Genomic DNA, 23,041 nt, shown 5'->3' with positions numbered 1-23,041 from the left:
ATGAATGGTTAGATAAATGGATGGTTGAATATTAAATAGATTGACAGCAGAATTGATAGATGGCTGGATGGATGAATTGACAAATAGATGGTTAGAAAGATTCCTGGAGGGATTTTATTGTTAGATGGATAGATGGCTGGATAGATGATTGGATAGTTGAATGGATCGGTATTTGGTCTGTTGCATGGTTGGATGGAAAGATTGATGGTTGAATGGTTAAATAGATTAATGTATAGTTATAGATGTATAATGTATAGATGGAGTGCTGGATTGGATGGATCTTGTATTTCTGTTAGGAATAATTAGAAATAGAATAGTTAGAAACCCCCTTTTTACTATTATTACATTTGCCTATACCTTTTATTACACTAATGGTTTAAACGTAATTCACTGAGCATGTATTATCATCTCAAAATTATATTGCATCCTAAGACAGCACAAACAAGCTATTGTCCTCACAGTTTCTCCTCATCCTCCCTTTTTACTTTTTGTGTGTTCTGGTGTTTGTGCTCTGGCAAATGTCTGTGGGAACATCAGAGAGATCTGACACTTGAAGCTTTATGACCTTCAAGTATCCAGCCTGCAACAGCATGTGGGTGGGTTTTTCACACCATAGATCCCCAGACCATCTTTTGAATATGTAAATGTCAGGTATATATACCAAGCCCTTTTCTGAGTGCCTTTGTTCAGACCTGGTCCAGACCTTGTGATCCTGTTCCTCTGTCTGTAACCCTGCGTACAAATCTGTGCTGTTTTGTGCGGAGTAAATCTACACTGAAGCTAAGTGACTGTCTCTGAGTCATTATTCATTCATTTCTGTGTGCTGGAAACTGAAAAGGGAACGAACCAACCTAATATTTTCATTTAATACAGTCCTTTCTAGAAAATCCAGTTTCCTCACAATTTCATTCTATGTTTTGGGGGCTTTACCTCTTTTCTACTGTGATCCCTCAGTTCAAAAGTAGTTTCAATATTTTTTAGATATCTATTAGTTGGTGTTTTGCTTCTGTTCTAAAGTGACTTCATTGTTTGACATTTGCCTAGTACTTGCCTTGTAAACGGATTTGGCGTTAGTGAAATGAGTTTTCAATCCAGCCTTTATCTGGGACTAAAATTGTTTTTATTTAGGGCCAATTATAAAAATGATTCCGTTTTTCTAAAAGGTTGAAAATCAGTTAATTGATGATTACCAAATTGACGATGAGCAACTATGTAGGGAATAAGGAGATACTTTGAATTGTCAATGTATGCTTTTTACTTTTTGTGTCCTTTGTGCAGAAAATTTGTATTTTTAAAAGCTTTACAAACATTATTTGTGGTTTTATTTTCCAAATGCTAACACCTGCTGAAACTAGAATCCATTTGTCTTGACTGCTGTTATATTCATCAATCCTTTTATAATAGTTTAAAATCATCTTTTCTTGTTTGCATAGATGTGGTATTTTTTTCAAAGAATCTATAAACAAAGGCCACGGCTTCCTCTAAGTTTCCAAAACTGGGGTAACAACAATTTCTTCTAAAAAAAAAAATAGTCCAAGATTTCTTTTGTTTTTAAAATGACATTATTGTTTAGAACGTGAATTCTTTAATCCTGCAGAAACGATGGAAGTGACCAGTCTCACCCTCTTCAGAGCGCAGGCTCGAAGGACTTTCTCATATTTCTTGGGATTCAGTTCCCTGCCGAACAGGATGTTGCTTCGTACGGTTCCGGGAAAAACCCAGGGCTGCTGGGAGGCGTATGTCAGCTGACCCCTCACCTCCAGCGTCCCCGTGTCGCCAGACAGCTCTCCCAGGATGGCGCTCAGCAGGGAAGACTGGAAGAAGCATGAAAGCGTGAGGTGGTTTCATCAGATTAAGTCTGACTAGTTCACATGGGTTGGTAACTGCTGACCTTTCCAGCTCCGACTGGTCCAATAACAGCCAGGAGCTGCTGTGGCTTCGCTTGGAGGGAAATGTTCTGCAAACAAGGCGAGTCCAGGCTCTGGCAGAAAAATCATACACATGGAAATTATACAAACTGTGTGTAAATGCATCAATCTTAACATTAGAAAATCTACCTTATCCCAGAAGCAGGTCATCTTCTCAAGCTCAACAGAGTTTTCCTGCTTCTTCTCCTCCAGCTGGAGTCGGATGTTTCTTTTCTCAACTTCTTCCAGGACCAAGAAATTCTAGGAAAAAGGGGAAACCAACATGTACAAATCTCATGTTTCGTCACTGTTCCAAACTCTTAAAGCTTCAGAGTTTTAAATTGGATGAAAGCATTCTTTTGCATCACGGGAAATTTACTCTCTTAAATCATTACAGGAAAAATCCGACTAGAAAAATAAAAACGCCTTTGGCTGGTTAGTGTCCTGGAATGAAGCTCAAGAGATATTTTAAATGCTTAAGCCTTTTTTTTATTTTTTTTTTATACTGTTGTTATTTCCAGGTATTGCACAATCTACTTCCCTACACTATCTTTGTAGCGCCTCAAGAGCTGTTAGCTATGCAGACATTAATTTCTACAGCACCTCTCACTGAACAGACACAAAATGATTCACTTCTGAAGAGAAATGCAATCAAAGCATGTTACTGCATAACATTGTTGTCTCTGCGTCTTCAGGCTTTCTACTGTTTCACCATCAGCCTGTTCAAATGTTTTTATATTTTGCAATATTTTTGAAATCTATCCTTCTGCATCGCTGAGCTCCAAGCACATTTTCTCAATAGAGTCAACGCCCTTCCAAATAACGACAGTGTTCCTCGTTTACGGAGAGAGTTGTGTTCTAAAAATAAACCCACAGTTGGGGAAATCTGTCAAGTTGTGTTTTTTTTTTTTTTTACAATAATTAAACTCACTTTTCTCAGACACTTCCACACTTTTATCTCTCGCTTAAACTCTCCAAGTTCTCAAAGTCCAGCGCTTCAGAGTCACACAGCTAGCAACCAAAAAAAAAGTGTATATTAGGAAAACTGAAAAGATGAATTGAATTGATGGATTGAAAGTGGTCATCAGACACTCAGAACGCAGAAAACAAGCGTGCAGAACAAAAACAAAAAAAGGTAAAACTGCTGTTCACAAAATTGACCGCCTGAAAGTTCCTCTGAAATACAGAAGAACTGAAATTCCCTTCACGCTGCTGTTTGACTTGTACCATATGTTTTATTGATTATTTGAGACGTTTGAGACTAGTATTTAAGTTTATTTGATTTATTGTTCCTGTAGGTTGATTACAAAACAAGGACACTTTAGTTCCTCATTTTAGCTACGTTCACACTGCAGGGCTTAATGCTCAATTCTGATTTTATGAAAAAATCCGATTTTTTTTGCAAGGCAGTTCACATTTACAATTAAATGCAAACTTTTGTGATCTCCTGTGTGACCGTGAAATGACCCAGAAGTGACCCGCATGCGCGGAAGAGTACTCAACGGTGAACGACGTCACTCGTTGTCTGCGGAAGTAGCTAACGTTAACAATGGATGTCAACAACAGTGTTGTCAACAGCGGAGCTCTTTTTGTATTATTACATTTATTTTCACAAAGGAGCCAGCAAAATTACAATTTTGTCATTTTAAGAAGGCATTGGAGCCAGGATCATCTGTACCCACTGTTGTGGAACGGGGATGTGTATGTGCTGCGGCCACGCACTTGTGAGAGAGGAGAGAGCGCATGCAGCGAGGTAAGGAATGGGGGGGGCGGCAGTGGGGGGCGCATTCATGTTGTGTGTTAAGAAGGAAGGAGAACGATATTAAAATAAGGCTTCCCCCAGGATAAATGCTATTGACTCTTTATTAACCCGCTCTGGAGAATCTGAGGGTCCGAACAGGGAAGTGAACCCCGGAGGAGGATCCGCCTTCGGTCCCCCGCGCTTCTGAACACGGTCGGAAAGGGAAAAAAAAGTCATCCCTGGAAAGGTTCAACACCACGCTCGGCCATTTCGGTGGAAATATTTTCAAAAACCGTCCGGTTGCAATAAGAGCCCACGAGTTTGGCCTGAATAGAGCTGTCACCCCAAATATGAATCAAATCGGTGACCTCGCTTCCCTTCCACTGACTGGTCTCAGCAGCATGGTCCGCCGTGATTGATGTTTACGTTCTCGTCCCGCCTACTTCAACGCAGAATTATGACGTTTGTCGCGTATCAATGACGTACGGTCGGATACGTGTGGCCTGGCCGGTCAGACAGCGGTCGCATTTCAAAAGATCGGATACGTATCGGATTCAGGACCACATACCCAAGTGGCCTGGGTCGCATTTGAAAGGATTCGATCTCTGTCGTTCAGACTGTCATGAAAAGATCAGAAACAGGTGGCATAGGGGCAAAAAAAATCGGAATTGGGTCGTTTCAGCCGGCGGTGTGAACGTAGCCTTTGTTTACTTCCTACACACCACATACAAAGCATTGACTAAATGTGCACATTTCCCAAAATAAAATCCAAAGTATTAAAGAAATGATAACAAAGTAGCTGCAAGGCACTTTGAGAATACAGTCCTAATCCTGTAACTCAAAGAGGCATTCAAAAGCCTACACTCAAATTCAAACGGAATTCTTTGTTTAAAAAAGGCTTTTTAATTCCAAAAACATTTGAAAATGGAAAAAGCATAAAAATATTAACACCACAATCGTTGAATTCGGTTAATTTAAAAAGATTTATTTGAGAACAAAACTGATTTCGTCTCAAACAAAGATTCCTTTTTGGATCAAAACTGAATACTTTTCAAGACGGAGCTTAAATTAAACCCCTGATTCGTTAAGGAGGCAGCATGTGTACCTCGATCCTGGAGATGCTCACGACGGTCTCCGACAGTTTCTCTATGGCCAGAGGGAAGAACAGCGTGACGGTGAGCTTTATTGTCCCGTAGAGGGACACGGTGACGAACACTCTGCTGGCCGTGATGCTGTTGCCGAGCAGAGCGTAGACGGTGAAGGTGATGAAGACGATGATCTTGCTGCTGGCGAAGAAGGAGGCCATGTTGAGTCCTCGTAGGTAGGAGCTCTTCAGAACCTGTTGGATTTCTTTCCTGGAAAAAAATAAAAAAATCACCACCAGTCAGTTTTAAAGAGAACTTTTATAGCATTCATGCATTAACAGCTAAACACCTGGGTATATGGGTTTTTTTTAATGCGAAAGCTAAAGTCTTTCTTAAGAAATACCTTTTTTTCTAAATGCCTACTTTAGATTTTAACTAATTACACAACATTTTCGTCTCAGCATCAGTGAAAGTCCTTTTGTGATGCACAATTTCTGATTTTTTTAAAGATTCCTTGTGTTTTAGTTTAGATAAAAATGCATAGGCTTTACAAAAGATAATTATAAGTAGGCTGCAGTGGATGCAGTTTACTTTTTTCCCCCCTACAAATTTCTCTTACATTCACAAAAGACATATTTGTGAAAGCTTTAAATGATAGCCTTTAATACTAGTTTAGGGCTCAATTGATGTGATTTATTTGTCAATTTTTTTTTAAAAACAGCCATACTTGATTTAGTTTGAAAAAAGGTTGTCTCATATTTCAAATGGTGTAACAAACTGCACTAAAGAAAAACCCATTCATGGGTTTTAAAAACCAATAAAGCAAAAATAAATTTAATTTGCTGAAAACGTTTTTTTAACTTCGCCCTACTTGGTGAGCATCCAAAATTATCCCGATAATTAACAATTAACTGGTCCTTTTGAGAAAGAACCTCACACAAAACAATGAAACTTTTCAGTAACTGGACAAAAGCCTTTTATTATTTACCCCACATCCATGGATGCTTTACAAACGATTAGCCTAAAGATAAAAATCCAAGTTCAGTTAGTAGAACTCAGTTTAAAATGTTACATATTACTGTATATTTTGTAGATTAGAAAACCAAATTTCTCACACATTGAAACCTATAAACATGACATTATGATACAGTTTTAATAAAGCATGGCAAATGGAGCATCATTTTGTCCATCCATCTTTTTTATTTTCTAAACTTACTCATTACTGTTGCTGGAAACTACCCAGCAACAGTCTTGTGAGGGCAAGGTTCACCTGTCCATTGCAAGGGCCACACTAACACAGACACAGACGAGGGAAGATTTAAAGTCACCAATTAACCAACAAACCATGATTTAAGGAAGGAGCCAGCTGGGATTTGAACTAGGGCCACTGTGAGATGGCCCTGGTTTGAATCCGTCATTGAGTTGTGCTAACCACTTCACCAAAGTGCAGCCAATGGGGGAAAAGGTTCTTTAGTGTTAACTAGCTGAAGTAGAGCTATTCTATTAGGAACAGATCTGTGTTGCAAAGGCCAAAAATGTTCAAAAATTAGGATTTAACTGCTGGAAATCTTCTATTAGAGCAGATCTCATGGAGAAAGATAAGACAATTCTAACATTTGTGCAAGTATGTCTTTCTTCAATATTCACCTCAAGTGTCCTGAGGCTTTTTTCCCAAATATTCTCTACACGAATGTCTGCAAAAACGTGAGCTATGTGAAGTATGTCCCAGTCCTTATCCTGAGTGAAGCACATCAGAAGCATCTGTGAGATATTTCCTCTCAACAGATTTCATAAAAGTACATTTCAAGAAAAATCTAAAAAGACTGGAGAACTTCTAACCCCCCCCCCCCCCCCCCCCCCCCCCCCCAAAAAACAAAAAAACATCAGTGAATACTAGTTCAGGAGAGTCAAATTCCTCGGTTTTCATTGCAACCTCAGTGAGGTTTATATGTAACCGAGGGGTTACGTCACGTTACGCCTGAAAGTTATTATCAACTCTCATTTGTAGGTTAAAGATTGGCTGTGAAATATACTCTAAACTAAAAATAAACGTTGAGTTGAGTTTTTCCAAGAATAAAAAATCTAATCTAAAAGATCCATAAGATTTAATTAAGTTTAGTCTAAAAGGTTTTAGGAGTATTAGTGAGTGTTTGCATACTGAACTTTATTCCTTCAACAAGTGTTAAAATAAAATAAAAATGTCTTTTAACTGCTTTTTCTTTGGTGAACCTGTGCATTTGTAGGGTGATCCAGTATGAATACATGTCCATTGATTGGTTTATTCTGGCCTTTATCCAGTGTGGGTCCTTGGGCAAGACCCTTTGCGCTACTGTCCAACTCCCCAGCCTAGATAAAATACAGGGTTGTGTCAGGACGGGCACCGTAGAACTCTCTGCCAAAACCACCTTTTCTGAACGCTGAGTCACTGTGGCGGCGGACCCCTTTGAAGAGGTTGATTGGCTTATTCCAACAACATTTTTATAGGATGGCAGTCATTTTGGAAATAACAGGTCAATGATCCGTGGTACTCCTGTGATCCGAACCGTGGCTACGAATCCGTACAGATCCCGGTTCAGCCATGATCCGTTGCACCCCAGACTGAAAGTTATTTGAGTTATAAACAGACCAATCAGGTGCTGCCTTGACAAAAGTATACGTTCCTTCAAGACATTTGAAAGATTTCCTGTAGGCTGCTTTCAAGTGGTAAGGGGTGAGGACTTCCAACAAGCTCACTCCTCATTGGTGAGTGTGGTTGCCATAGAAACAGATTTGGACCAATCACTGCTGACTGGTTCCAACACAGGGAAAAATGGCGACTGAACTGACAAAGTAAGCCAGTAAAGTAAGCCATTTCCTATGGATGACGTCACACTCAGTCGCTCAATTTATACATTTAATGCTTTAAAGTTAAATGTCTCAATGCTTTCAATCAGCGCCTAATAACAGCAAAAGGTGCAAAACCAGCCACACCCAGGAACTGCAGGATCTACCTGAGGTTACGTCCACCACTTCCAACACATAAATCTGCAGAACCGAGGCTTCCAACTATATAAATCAACAGGCAATAAAAAAAGACCTTTAAATGGATTTTTCTAAAAAGCAGAGCTCTATAGTGCAGCTGCCAGTACATTCTGTACTAAACTCAAAATTTATGTGGGGCTTTAATTACGATCATTTCATGTTGGACTTTTATCAAATGAGTGACGAGTTTTTTCATTTGACTCCAATAATAAAAAAGAAAAGGCATGTCCTACGCTTGTTTTACAACCTTCATTTTTTGAAGATAATGTTGACCGGATCATCCGAACTGTTGGTGCAATCCAGCAATTCCCCATTTCTAAGCCCACGATCAGAGGCACACTGCCCCCAAAAATTGAAGACTCGCCGACTTTCACCGACACAAAACACATCAGGGAGTGCACCGGAAAACACAACCAGTTCTACAAGCATGAGATGAAGTTCAGTTAGACACATCCAGTTAGGGGAAAACTCCTTTTTCTCTCGACTCCGAACAACAATCGCTGTTTGGGATACTCTAAAATCTAACATTTAAACTTCTTGTATCCAAATTAATAAAAGTCTTTTACTATATCTTCCACTAAAATCTATGAGATCTCCAATCCTGTGATCCTTAATTGATGTTTTGTTCATAGTTTAGTTATTTTCTTGGAAGCTGCCTTCAGGGTTGATCATATCTTCACGTTCCTCGTGCTGCACCACACAGCTTCAGACTGAACATTGAAAGCCCTTAAAAGCCAAAATATGACAAGATAATTACGTGAAATGTTCGATTTAATCATGTACGACTGTGACCTGGAGAGCAACAACCCTGTGGTATTTCATATATTTTGAAGTGTCTTTAAAAGGTGAGTTTTTTTCATTTACAGGCTCATCCATCTTGTAAATCCTGTCACATCAGGGAGGAGCTGAAAGAGATTTTTCTTTTGTAAGTCCTCCCTTTGAGCTTAACGAACCGTGAAATTCCAATTTTTTGGCTGGAAAAAACGAGCTCAACTGTTCAACACATACTGCAAACCAGCGCTCTACTGCCATAACGTCAGACAACATTTTCCCGGACCGGCCTGTCCGAGGATGAAGTGGATTTTTTTTTTATATAACCTCTAGTTTCCCTTAACTTTTGAGGGTAACGTTTATCTTCATCCTCTGTAAAATATCGACAGCTGCTTAAAACTCTATTTATACACTAGATTTCATGTATGGAGCTAACTCTAACGATAAAAATGCGGTTTCGATTTTCCATTAACCTATAACTATCAAAGTGGAAGCCGCGTCAGCCTCGTCTTAAAGGTGCGACAGATAAATATTAGAGAAAAACAGTCACTAAAAACCAACATTTTCTAAAAAAAATGTTATAAACATGAATCCAGCGTATGAGACACTTTATTAGCATCATCCTGGTGAGATTAGACACCCGGTTGCGGAATATTACGCATTAATATTGCACGTAAATCGACATTTCAAGTAGAGTCTCCTGGTTGTTTTAAACTAAATGCGGCTTTCTTTTATTTTGAAGTCGAGGGCTCTTTTTGTGTTTCATCTCTGGATCTTTTCTGTGAAAATAAAGTTACCAAATACGCTGGTGTATTTGTTTGAGACTTCCACAAATAAATAAAATTTAAAAAATAGGGGGAAAGATCCCATCTGTTCTTACCTTCGCACTTCTGTCACCAGAGCAGAAAGTGGTTTCTCCCAGGCGTACATCTTGATTATCCTGATGCCGGACACCACTTCATTCATGATGCGGATCCTGGTGTCAGTAAGTACAGCAGTTTTACTCCTGAAACCCCAAAAATGTGCGGTTTAGATTTCCTAAAAAGCAGCATAGTCACCTGTATCGGCCTGAGAGGTGAGCGTTTGTTTCCGATTTTAGGATATTACCGGAAACCTCAGTCGTTCAGGTTTACACGGCTGTGATTATAATTCATCTGAAGAAATCAAAAGACTTGCCCAGTCATGTTTGTAATTTGGTTGGCTGCAACATATACAAACATGAGAAGCTCCATTAAGCACAGCGGTTTGTTGCATTCAAAAACCACAGCAGTGCACGACTACAAGACTGCAGGTGAAGACTTGAATGCACTGTGGCTTAAAATCTACACAAACTCGTGTCTCAAAACTTTGGCAAGAAGAGGAAAAACCCCCTTTATGGGCCCCCCTCCTTCAATGGCGCAACCCTACAGCATTTACATATTTAAAGACCCACTCTCAAGATTAAGCTTAAAACAGCTTTTCTGAGTATTTCTTTATTCAAATAAGAGTGAAAAGCTGTAGTTGGATGTTCTGTAGAAACTACGCCTGCAAGGCCACGAGCTCTCTTCTCTGCTCTATTCCCATGCATCCTCTTGCAGACAAACGTCTTCCTCGTCTGAGCCGGCTCCAAACTGAATATCTCCAATATTGCTAACCACTTTTGTCGCACGGCAAATATTAGGTTGGGGGTGTGAGGGGCCGTAAGCTAGGGGGAGAGCATATAAACAAAGGCATGATGGGAAATAAGCACAGGCTTACTCTGCACATACAGAAATATCAACCATTTCAAATTCTGTATTTTTGGACCATAAGGTGCAACACATTGTGGGAAGGATTAAGTAACCAGAACAGTCATAATTCGATACGACTACTCTACCCAGAATGCCTAGAGAGGTCAAGAGGTAGGCGACTGGACATGACAAGTTATTTAGTAATTATTATTTATTCGTTATTATTTATTTTGTTATTCTTCCATTATCATAGATTTTTGAGCGCCCAACAGAGTGCACAACAGAAAACCCCGTCAGCAATGATTTGGACCAATCACTGCTGACTGATTCCACCAAGTCATTTCCTATGCATGACCTCAGTCGCTCCATTTATACATTTAATGCTTTAATGTTAAATGTCTCAGTGCTTTCAATCAGCGCCTAATAACAGCAAAGGTGCAAAACCAGCCACACCCAGGAACTGCAGGATCTACCTGATGTTACGTCCACCACTTCCAACACATAAATCTGCAGAACCGAGGCTTCCAACAATATAAATCAATAGGCAATAAAAAAAACATTTGAGTGGATTTTTCTAAAAGGCAGAGCTCTATAAAAGTGCAGCTGCCAGTACATTCTGTACGAAATGTATGCGGGGCTATAATTACGATCATTTCATGTTGGACTTTTATCAAACGAGTGACGAGTTTTTTCATTTGACTCCAATAATAAAAAAGAATGCCGCAAAAAGGCATGTCCTACGCTTGTTTTACAACCTTCATTTTTTGAAGATAATGTTGACCGGATCATCCGAACTGTTGGTACAATCCAGCAATTCCCCATTTCTAAGCCCACGATCAGAGGCACACTGCCCCCAAAATTGAAGACTCGCCGACTTTCAGACACTAACAAGTCTTAGTATCACCTACCTGCCCGTCCACTACTCAGAGGTGAATTTCTGATAAACTACTGCCGCTCTGCAGACACTACGTCCTAGAAAACAATGTTTTTAGATTTAGTCTTAAAAAGGTATAACCATAATTACAAGACCGATTGGGAACGCTTTGAAAATTGGAGTTTGTCTTTAACATCTTTGACAACACAGACGAGTTTTAGAAACCTTTATTTTTAATAACAACCATCAATTCTGTAATTGTTTGGACCAGATTATAGGAAGGATTAAGCAGCCAGAAGAGTTATAACCTGATTTGACTACTTTACCCAGAATGCCTAGAGAGGTTAAGAGGTAGGCGACTGGACATATAGGTCGATGGGAAATTTATTTAGTAAATATTATTTATTCATTATTATCTATTTTGTTATTCCTCAATGGAATAAACAGCCTTTGCACCACCTACTTTATTCAAAAAAACTGAACAAAAAAATTCTAATCCCTACTCTCACGTTTTCAGTGCCCCTAACTACGATACCCATAATGCTCCAACACTACATCCTACTGTGCAGCTTTGTAGTTTACAAGAGGTCTTACTAAAATATATTTTGATAGATTTTTGAGCGCCGTGCACAACAGAAAACGCCGTCAGTAAGCATACGCAAAAGTCATACAAAGTGTTCACTGGAAATTGGGACGCACTGTCGATTTTTGAGAAAATGAAAGAGCTTTTAGTGTGCCTTGTGTTCCAAAAAAATACAGTAAATGTGGGGTTGAACGAATTTCTTAAACCTGATGTTCCTGTCGCTTGTGGGAGGAGCTACTGTCAAAAGTTCTTATGGAACACACGGATGTTAAGAGGTTAGGTGCAGTTATTTTGAAAAGCTCTACAAAAGCCGTTATCGGCCATGTCTGAGTTCTCTAGATCATTTGGATCTGGTAGGACCTCTCGTTGTGTCTGTCCATTGACTTAACATTGAAACTGGACGATCCGGAAGCACAAATTACGTAAAATGTTAATTTAGCTCAACAGTATTGGAGCTTTTTTTTTAAGAAATAAGTTTTGAACAGTTTGGGGTTTTGGGAGGAAGACAAACTTCAAATGAGCCAAAGGGACCCCACTGTTTGTACTGTTTTCACTGACAAAGTCGGAACCAAATTGCAAAGAGGGCTTTTCTAGTCACCGTCTTTGACTGCTCCAATGTGATACCAGACGTCAGAAGAAAACAACTTGTAAATAGTCTTGGTTAGCACAGAGATCGTGTCTTAATCAGTGACATCTTGGCAGGACCAACCCTGCTTAAGTACTCTTTTCATCCTCCATCGTCACTTATATCCTGAGTTGCTTCTCTCAAGAGTAGCTCATAAAACCTTTTAAGCGTTAGATCAGTCTCATAAACCCACAGCCATCCTTGTATAACAGTGGGGATCCCATATGACAAACACCACATACTTCTCCAGAATGAAGTGTTGGAACATTAAGAACAACCAGCAGAAGACAAACCTGCCTTACAACTTCCTGAAGTGACTAAACAAACGATGGCAGCAGCAAGTGTACTCCTAACGCCTTCATTTCATTAATACTCAGGTAAGAAAACAATCCTTTGTGGGAATACATTTTCCAAGACAGTTCAATCTATTCTAAAAGCTTAAATGAGCTTCAGAACCAATCTGGAAAAACAGGTTTCAGATTAAAGCACATGAACAAACTGCACAATAAAAATACCTGAAGATGCCAAAGAGTTTTCCAAACCAAGTCTGGATGGGCATCATGAGTGCAATTGTGGCTACACCTGCTAGACAGGAGATGCCGATCTCGTACCAGAGGAAAACCAGGATGACCAGAGCCTGCAGGGGTCCCACCCACAAGTAGTGCAGGTTGAGAGTGATCTATAAAAACAGCCCAAATAGATTAGGAAGTACATACCAAGAGTACAGCTTAAAAAAAAAAGGGTATGTCCTACCTCATCGAAGCGATTGACGTCGTTGGAAAGCAGGTTCACTATTTGCCCCGTGGTCGTTCGACCCATCGACTCGCTGCTGAGACAAAGAGCCTGACGAGAACAAATATTCAGACTTTCTGGTTAGTAGTACTAGTTAGTAATAGTTCAGCGCACACATTTCTGCTGCAAATCTACTAAAGACCTTCTTGTAGATCATGTGGCACATGGCCACCCTAATCCTCATGCCAATTCTCAGCACATGATAGTAGTAGAGGTGTTGGAGAATGGTCAGCCCAAAGGTGGAGAGAGACATGGCGGTGCTGTAAGCATAGACCAGGTTAAGGCTGGACTGGTCTTCTGGGTTGTAACTCTCAAAGTACTGGATTATTTGCCCCAGCAGGAGAGGCTGGATCACCTTGATCGCTTCCTTCAGAGACAGAGCGAGAAAAACCATGAAATGGAGCGCAGTGGTCCAAGAAACGGTAACAGGTGAATGAGAGCGAAGCTTACGAGTGAAAACGAATACAGCCCTGCCGCTGCGTACGACCATCCATAACTTTTGATGAGAACTCTGGAGAGTCGGGGCTTTCGCAGCTCCTTGGTTGCCCGTTTGACTTCATAGTCCCAATGTCTGAAGAAAACCACGGTTATCTTAGATCAAGTGATTGACAGGTGACAAGTTCAGAGCAACCCCCCAATAAGCGTGTCTAAACAACGTCAGCCCTTTTCCCAAAACCCTTTAATACTGGAGATGTCGCTGGCGACACCTAAGTAACACACGCTGTTTGGCGTACCGCCAACAGGCTAATTGTGTAAACACTTGACTACTGTTAAGTGTTGCATATGAGCACAAAGCTGCTTTTCTCTGCTTCAGAATAGGTTGGAGTTATGTAAATGGAGTAAAGAATAGAATAGATAGATAGTCGAAAGATATCAACACTGGAGCTGAAGCTCCAAAGTCAAGACTTGGAGTAATGTCAAATCCTGGTGCCTAAACTCTGGCTACAATTTGGTCCAACGCAACCCAGCGGGTCATGTGACCATCATAATGAGAACAAAACCTTTCAGCGCTTCAATTTCATGTACCCTGAGCTAAGTGGCAACGTGGAAACTACCAGGTGTTAAATCAACGTAATCAGCTAGTGAAAGCCTCCAGGGGTTTCCGAAATGTGCCAATTATCTGTGCAGAGGAGACCTGGTGCTTTATGGGAAAAGACAACGCTGGTCTAAAGAACGGGAGGAAACCTGGAGAAGCCGTTTGAGGTCACGGACTTAAAAACAGATCAGCAAACCATAAAATCCATCTATACCCGTTGTTGTCCCTTTCAGGGTTACGGTGCTGCCAGAGCCTATCCCCGCCACTCATGCACGCTCACATTCACACCTAAGGGCAATTTCGAGTAACCAATTAACCTATGAAGCATGTTTTTGGACGATGGGAGGAAGCCAGAGTCCCCATAGAAAACCAACACATCCACGGGGAGAACATGCAAACAACCATAAATATGGTTATTTTATATTATATTATGTATATTATATTTATTGTATATTTATATTTGTAACTTTTTAAGTTTAACGGCGCTGTTTATGAGCTGCAGCTTTCTGGCTTGCCTTTTTTTTATTATGTGTATTTGCAAGACAGTGGTTACAGTTATGATAAAAAGGTCATTTTCATAGACGCGCTGCTTTGTTAGCTCAGACAGCTATCCTTTTGAGCAGACAAGCAGTAAAGTTTGTGATCAAACCACAACGATGTGTTAAACACTCATACAGACATGCATGGCATTTACGACGTTGTTGAACATCTGCCTTTTGTCCTGCGCTTATTACTTCAAACTTGGTTCAATCTTGTGAAATTGCATGCAGGAAGATAATTAATTTGTTTGTTTTGCTCAATAGTGTAGTTTTCCACCTTGATTATGCTTTATGGTTCAACTGCTTAAATTGTTTGTTTTTTTTAAAAGTAACAAATAATAGAAAGCTTGACTTTTAAATGTAGGAAATAACGATCATCTTTAAAGGAACCTTTAGATTAAACGTCTTCTTTGACACATTTAAGTTTGATTTTTGCTGCGGTGAGATCATACGGCACCTCTGCAGCTCCTCTCCCAAGGTTTCAGAGCGGTCCTCGGGAAGAACGCTGTACATGTCGCCTTCATCGAGCTGCTGTTTGCGGCCGAGGTGGAGCAGCGGGGTTAGCCAGCTAGAACGAAAGCAGGAGGTAACAAAATCAAACCAGGAAGACTTTATTATGTCTTTTAATTGTTTGGCGATCTAAGAATAGTTTCTGCCTTTTCTTTTTTTTTTTTTTGGCAAAGTCAAATTTAAAGCAGTATCATTAAACTAGGCTTGAATTATTGACCCCAGAAGGAGAAACTAATTTTTTTGTATTGATAATTAGACTTTACACTGTGGAATTTTCAAAATAAAAGATAAAAAACTGTTTTGACCAAAAACCTTTTTTTTTTAAATAAAGTAAATAAATAAAGTAAATAAAGGTGAGTTTATTTTAAGAATTCCATCTTTTTTTTCGCCCACACAACAGTTGAATTAAAATGAGTTCATTACAAATTCAGTCCAACATTTAAATTTTACACTTAGTGTTGGCAAAGAATGATCAAATCTGGAGAATGTTCGCGTAAAAAAACCCTGAATTTGTGATGCAAAAACTCACGCCAAAATTACATTTGTTTTAACTCAAAACCACAGTTAAATCCTCTACTAGAAGTTTTTTTTTGGATGAAAACCTTTTATTTATTTATTTTCAACAGTTTTCCTTATTACAACTTCATATCAATGGGGAGGGCCTCCTCTGTTGGTTTTTAAAGGCTAAAATGAACAATATCCATATTTATGCAAATAAAGAACAAAAACATCACCGATTAAAATCCTATGAGTTTCCCTTAATTAGGTTTAGATTTCTTAAACCCGTAGAAACCTCATCAGGGCTGGATGTCAGAGGTCACCTTGCATAATAACCAACACCTGACCTCACCTGAATGAAAGAAACCATCCAGAAGATGATTAACTACCTTTGCTCTTCTCACAGTCACATTTAAACCCAAGTTACCCAAGAAAAGATGACATAACGACATCAAAGTGGAAAATCAAGGACTTCAAAGTTTTATTTCTCCAGAGATTTCATTGTTGCGTTTTATAGTGCATCCTGGTTAGCTTGTAGAGATTTTTAGACACACAAATACAAATAAAGGATTCATTTCAGATTACACCCACTTACATACATGCTATTTTTCAAAGAAATGATCCCGTTTTGTCCATAATTTCTACTTATTCTGTTGTATCTCTATCATGTCTAGAAAGAATTTCAAAATAAAACATTTTTTTTTTGAAGATGAAAGCTTAATAAGGGAAGATGAGTGTTAATGTGTAGGAAAAGTTGCAGGGTTTTGGGTGATGATATCGAATCAATAAAATGTATTAACATTGAGGGATTTCCTGCAGGTTAATATACAAAAATCTTTAAATATTATAGAAATATATATTTGTCAAAGAACAGACATGTAATCAGGAAGAAATCCATTTTACGTAAAATACTTCAAATAAAGGATAGGGTTTGGTCTGTATTTTTAATACAAACACTAGAATATATATGTATATATATATATATATATATATATATATATATATATATATATATATATATTTTTTTTTTGTTTGTTTGTTTTTTATTATTTAAAAATCAATGTGGCTATAATAATAAAGGTAGACCCCCTGATTCTGAGGCTAAACAGCTGTTTTTGCCCATTAAAAATTTGTCACAAACACATCTATTACATTTTAGTTAACAAATTTGTAAGAAAAAAAATGTGATCTCTGCATTTCCTTTGAGGAAAAGACAGGAAAATGTATTTTTCTAACAGTACTGGTTTGATTGTAACGTTGGTTCTGTTCTTAGAAGCACTTTTACAGCAACAAAAGTTTTTTTTTTATGTCTGAATAAATCTTTTATAATTATATATTTCCATATAGTAATAAAGTCGTAATTTATTCACTTTAACGTTGATTGGGGGATTGGAAGGAAGTGCTCCAATGACGTTCATGTTTTTGTTTACCGACACCGGCCGCCGCCTCTCCGGTTAAAGCGTTGCATGAAGCCTGGACTCACCACAGGAAGAGTTTGGAGCACAGCCCGGCGGCCCCCAGCGGGTTCTCCCTCTTCCCCGAACTGTCCATGTCCGCGGCGGCATCCGCTCCCCGGCTGCAGCTGCTGCGCCGCGCGCGAGCCTGCTTTTTAAGTCCCCGCCTGGGTGAGCGGCTTACGTCATCAGGAGCTGACATTCGGCCAATAAACTGTCGCGGCGGTGGAAGGTGGGCGTGTCCTCGCCAACTGCTGACAGACGGAGCGTAAACATGAGCGTTGAGTGAAAAACAGGGACATTTTTCTGGTTTATGGGAAGGTTGGCGGTGGGAAAACAGAGACATCCCTTCAGCTGACTTTATATTACGAATCTATTTTTAATTTTAGGTTATCTAGGGCTGTGGCTCGGCTTTTAACTCTTCCACGTGGCATTGTGCGCGTGACTATCTTATGACAAACGCTTCTTTTCCGCGACTGCTAATGTTAGTTTAATTGACCAGGGGCTCTTTAAAGTTTTTTGAGGTCCAAACCAATTTTTTGGGTGCCCCCCCCCCCCCCCCCCCCCAACATGGTTCACCAGCCTTAACATTGCAGGGAATTTTGGCTTACATAAAAATGTTACAAATGTCTATAAACACAAGAAAGATTAGGCACACATTTCTAAATGAGAAAACTTTAAAAAAAAACACCTATACGCAATACAAATGTAAAAACTAAACTGACCTCGAAAAGTCAGGTCAAATGTTTCCAGAAATAAGAAAAGAAACATTTTACGGTTTTAATTCAAATAAGAAAATCAACCTCAAATCAACCATTCGTGCTTTTCAGTAAACAAGTTAATGCTAATTTGGCTAAAGTGTAATAAGGTATTTATTTATTTGCATAATCTTGAATTTCGAACAAGTCTCCAATTAATATGGAGAAAAAAACTAACAGCAAACACGACTAATGAAAAAATGCTGCAAAAGTTGTAAAAAGTTCACAGATAAAAGCTCAAATCAGGAAAAAAAAATGTATATTTTTTTAAAATAAGAGAGGAATAAATAGCAAAAGGAGTAAAACAAAACTGAAAGGCCAGATAGTCATTGAATAGAAAACAAAAGTTAAACTTTCCAGGGTGAAATGTCAATACACCTGAACTGTAAATCACTGGTAAATTATCAATGTCTGAATGAGCTCAGAGAGCACAACGATTTTGAAGTATTGATCTGTAAAAACCACATGGTGGGAAAAAAACGGTTTATCAGTGACAAAAGGACCAAGCCTTTACCTCTTTGTTCTTCTCACGGTGCCACAAAGCGCCTCCAAGAGGACAATAAGAAAAATGTGTTAAAGAATATGATCAGTAGTTGATCTTCAGCACCAACTCCTTAAAGCCAAACATCTGCTCATCAAAAATCAAAGAGAAAATAAGTAAAATATTTAATTGATGGTGTCAAATGATTAATTCTAGCAAGCATCAGGCATGTTTTTACACTACATGACTGTCTGTCACTTGATTTTAGAGTCTCCTTTAGGATTCGCCGTCTGCTGGATTACAATTGGTTTTGTTTGGCCTGAATCTGGACTTTGAAACTTGACCTTGTAAATGTGAGTCTGTGCAGAAAATGCTTAACACAAGCCAGAGCCAAGGGTCCAAAGAGCCAATATCTCGAGGCTGCATGATATCCGCTCAAAGAGCGAGTGAATGTTTAAGGAGTCGACTTTGCACTTTTTTTTTTGTGGACTTCCCATTGATGCCTCGTTTGGTAATCTTTAAAACACATTTGGAGCTTTAACACTAGAAGTCCTGGATTTTTCTGGCTATCCTTTAGCCACAGAGAAGCTAACTGCCTACTCAGTTGACTAAAACTAGCATCATTTGATTTGTAAATGTGGCCATTACCTGAGGAATGGGCAGGAAACTGTGAGGTGGGGGTGGTTGCTTGTTTGTGTGGGGGAGAGAGGGCTGATTGTGTTGAGATGATCTGTGGGAGAGGATCGTTCATGTAGACATGTAGGGTGGGGGAGTTTCTCCATTTCACCCCAGTAGAAGCTTACAGAGGTCAGAACCTTTTTGACTGAGAGAGCCAAAAAACCCACGTATTTTACAATCTGATCCCTTGAGAGCCTTTTTTTACAGTATAAACACTCTCAATGTACTTTCAACATTGTTATTACAGAATTATAACAATAACTTACTAATAAAAGAGAGAGTGTGGGGTGGTGGTGGTTGTTTGTTTGTATGGGGGAGAGAGAGCTGCTAAGCAGCTGTGTTGAGATGATCATGGGCAGAGGATTGTTCATGTTGGCATGTAGGGTGGGGGAGTTTCTCCATTTCACCCCAATAGAAGCATACGCCACAGATGGAGAGCCAACAGCTAAGGCCAGGAGAAGTATCTCAAGTCGCCTTCAGAGCTACCTCTGTTTCATCACTCTGGACATGCTTTATAGCATTCAAAAATGGACAATTCAACATGCACAGCACACAGAGCATGTTGATTGGTTTATGGCCCTCCCGGAACTAATGGCATTTACTGCAATTGTTATCTTGCGGGGGCTTACTAAGGTTCCATCTCTACGTGACTGCTGGTCAGCAAACCTGGGAAACCCACAGATCATTGGAACTATGTCCCGTGACCGCTTCTAAGACATCATGCGACACCTACGCTTTGACGACAGGTCCACCCGCGGCGAGCAAACAAAGACTGATAAGTTTGCTGCAATTTATACTGTGTGGGGATCATTCGTCACCAACTGCATCACATCCTACAACCCTGGTCGGCACATCACTCTTGACGAACAGCTTTTCCCATCAAAGATTCGCTGCTGTTTCCTGCAATATATTGCAACTAAATCTGACAAGTCTGGGATCAAGTTTTGGGTGGCTTGCGACTTGAAATCCAAGTATATTTGCAATGTCCTCTCATATCTTGGCAAGGACCCCAGTCGTCCCAGTGGGGAGCGACTGTCTGAAAATGTTGTGATGAGGCTGACGGACCCATTCCTGGACAGGGGCAGAAATGTTACTACAGACAATTTCTTTACATCGCTGTCACTTGCGCAACGACTGCTTAGCCGGAAAACCACCATCCTCGGCACACTCAACAAGATTCACCGGGAAATTCCTCATTCCGCTAGGCAGACAGACCGCGATGAAGTCACCACTCAGGTATGTTGCAGGTCTTTTGTTGCTCTATGTTTACGTGTTTCTAATTTGTGTGTGAAAGTGCTATGAAAATAACAACTTGTCTTTATTAGGTATTTTCAACCACTGGTGCCACGCTGACGGTGTATGAGCCCAAAAAGAAGAAGACAGTCTACATTCTTAGCACAAAGTGCGGACGGCACTGGCCAGTCGCTGTGTTCTATAACATGGTTGACATGGCAGCGCTAAATGCGCATGTGCTGTACCAAGCATGCATCGGGAGGCAGGAGAGACGGGTGGACTTCCTGGTGGAGCTTGCAAGAGAGTTGGCTCACTCGTATGTGGATGCAAAGAAGGCACAAAAAGAACAATTGCTTCAGCAACAACCTTCCACACCCAGCCCTGGAAAAAGAGCCACATGTCAGGTCAAGCAGCACTGCAAGAACAATCATGCTAGTTTGCGATGTGTTGACTGCTACAGATACACATGTGGAAAATGCAGAAAAGAGATGCCATGGCAGTGCCAGGATTGTGAGTGATTTCTAAAATGTACTCATTGACTTTTTGTAATTTGTAAATATGTGTAAAAATGTCAGTTTTTGTACGATTTCCATTAATAAATCTTAGTGGAGGAAAAAACCCATGTGTGTTGATCTCTCCCCAAGATGACAAAGTGAAAAACAAGTTTCATTAAAGTTGTTCAGCACAGCCCCAGCTATGGTGCACCAGTAAGTGCCTTATTTACATCAGAAAAGCAGCCGTTCACAACTGCTTGAAGATATTAGCTGAAAGTATTTTAGTCGATCGACTAACTGGCAGGATTTATCAGTAGAATAGTCAAACGGCTGTGCCTTAGGACTTTTAGTGTTAAAGACCCGCTTCAATGAAAACAGTGCTTTTGGTGTTTTTGTGGTATTTTACTGATGTGTATTAGGAAAACTAAGCTCAAAATTGCATTTCTAAGTATTTCTTTATTCATTATGGAAGCAGGAGCAGAAAAAGATTGTATTTGCTCCGCCCCATTCTGCTGCATCCACTTTTTAGACCAATAGATCCATGTACGTCTTTGTTTTCCCCTTTGTTGAGGGTGCGAGGGGCTGTATGCTAACGGGAGAGCCTGTAAACAGAGAGCTCTCAGTAGCAGGGAGGGGAAGGGGGCAGGGTTCCCATGCACCAATCTCCAGCCCACAATTCCGAGGCAAACATCTACTGAACTCCTGTCACTTTGCAGGAACTGTGTTCTTAAAAAAAGGGCACAGGTTTTACTATTTTGGTTTTAAAAACGGCAAATTTATAATTAAACGACCACTGGTAACGCTAAAAATGGATGAAAAGATGACTGGAGTGGAGTGGTTCACCACTAGAGGGAGCTTTAAGGGCCAAGTTAAGCACATGCTGGGGGAAAAAAAAAATTAATAAATAAAAACACCACATTCTCCATTTTTCATTAGATAAACTTTCATGTCACGCAAGGAAATCTCTTTCAATAACTGGACAGCTGGAGAACACACGCACCTGTACAGAACATGCTTTAGGGGACGGGGGAACTGGTTTTCTTGAAGTCAAACATTCGTCTGAAGTTATGATTACAAAAGAATGGATACGTTCCTGTTAGCTCTTCTACCAAACATCTGTGCCTGAAGCTCCATGTTTGACCTCCACCACCTCCATGAGTATTGCAGCAAAGCTCCAAAAAGCAATAATTAAAAAAAAAAATGATTGTATTATTTGTTAAGATGTAAGAGCAGCTTCTCCAGCTGCAAAAATGGCAGTAAATTCTGATGTCAAAGGAACCCTGTTCATTTCGGGGCTATTTAACCTCACAACTGTCTAATTATCTGTGACGTGAGTTCAGACGGAGGTATAATTCATACATGAGTTCAGCTCACTGAGGATTTCTGTCAACTCTCTGGTTTTCCTGATCCCACTGACAGCTCAATCCTTCCGCTCCGTCAGCCTTCAAGTCTAGGTTGTTGTTTTTTCTGAGAAAAAAGGGAAAATTGAAATTCCTTAAAAGGTGAAATACAGTAAATGTAAAAAAAACTGAAAATTAGGCTGCATTTTTGAAGGCACAGGATCAACTGTCACATCTCAAAGAAAACCCTTTAACCCTCTGGAAGCTTCGTCTTTTTAAGAAAGCTCATTTAAAAGTTTTCACAGCGAAAAAAAAAAGATAAATCACACATAAAAGAATTTACTTCCTTGTCCGAATCATCCACCTTCATCAAGTGTCGTCTTCCGCATCTTCCTCGCTCTCACCAACCACCCTCATGTTCTCCTCCTCGACATCCATGAACCTCCTCGTTCCTGGTCACTCTGACCCCAGAGAGAGCTGGACCGAGCGAGTGTGACACCACTAGCAGCGATTGGTCTGATTTATAATGTCTCCATGGCAACCCCACTAGCCAACCTGGAGTGTGCTTGTTGAAAGTCCACGCCCCCTGCCTCTAAAAAAGCAGGCTAAAGGAAATCTGTCAAATGTGAGACCACTTACTTTTATTGAGGCATCCGATTAGTCAGTTCATAACTTAACTATCTGGCGTTACAGAAGAAAATATTATAAAAAACATCAATGACTGGCAAGAACAAAATGGTTATTCTGACAAATAGAATGACTGATTAATAGCAGTTTAATTCTCAATAGAAGTCTATAGGATTTTGGCTTCTTGGAGCCAGCGGGTACTTCCTGTTCAGACCACGAACATCACCGCTGTCCCTGCGCTCATTGAGTCCAAACCATCTCACCCTGCTTCCCTGGATTCATCTC

The 23,041-nt window shown here is 39.9% G+C and overlaps 1 protein-coding gene across 1 annotated transcript in view; it reads right to left on the bottom strand.

Moving 5' to 3' along the window:
- The window catches only part of LOC101170734 (ATP-binding cassette sub-family C member 4-like), a 44,850-nt gene extending 22,226 nt beyond the window's left edge, over positions 1-22,624 (bottom strand). Inside the window, exons 1-13 of the mRNA XM_023963390.2 lie at positions 22,494-22,624; positions 22,149-22,256; positions 17,175-17,396; positions 15,141-15,251; positions 13,559-13,679; positions 13,251-13,475; positions 13,070-13,159; positions 12,832-12,995; positions 9,406-9,531; positions 4,754-5,003; positions 2,058-2,168; positions 1,892-1,981; positions 1,623-1,814 (exon numbers count right to left, since the gene is read on the bottom strand). Coding sequence (XP_023819158.2) covers positions 1,623-1,814; positions 1,892-1,981; positions 2,058-2,168; positions 4,754-5,003; positions 9,406-9,531; positions 12,832-12,995; positions 13,070-13,159; positions 13,251-13,475; positions 13,559-13,679; positions 15,141-15,251; positions 17,175-17,347 — 1,653 coding nt within the window. The 5' untranslated portion in view covers positions 17,348-17,396; positions 22,149-22,256; positions 22,494-22,624. The remainder of the gene's footprint in view (positions 1-1,622; positions 1,815-1,891; positions 1,982-2,057; positions 2,169-4,753; positions 5,004-9,405; positions 9,532-12,831; positions 12,996-13,069; positions 13,160-13,250; positions 13,476-13,558; positions 13,680-15,140; positions 15,252-17,174; positions 17,397-22,148; positions 22,257-22,493) is intronic.
- Positions 22,625-23,041: the final 417 nt, after the last annotated feature.

Source organism: Oryzias latipes, chromosome 2 (genome assembly GCF_053564925.1).
Source record: "Oryzias latipes strain Hd-rR chromosome 2, Olatipes_Hd-rR_3.1".
Lineage (NCBI taxonomy): Eukaryota > Metazoa > Chordata > Actinopteri > Beloniformes > Adrianichthyidae > Oryzias > Oryzias latipes.
Note: the sequence above shows the minus strand (reverse complement) of the source record. Positions and strands in the feature narration are given on the sequence as shown.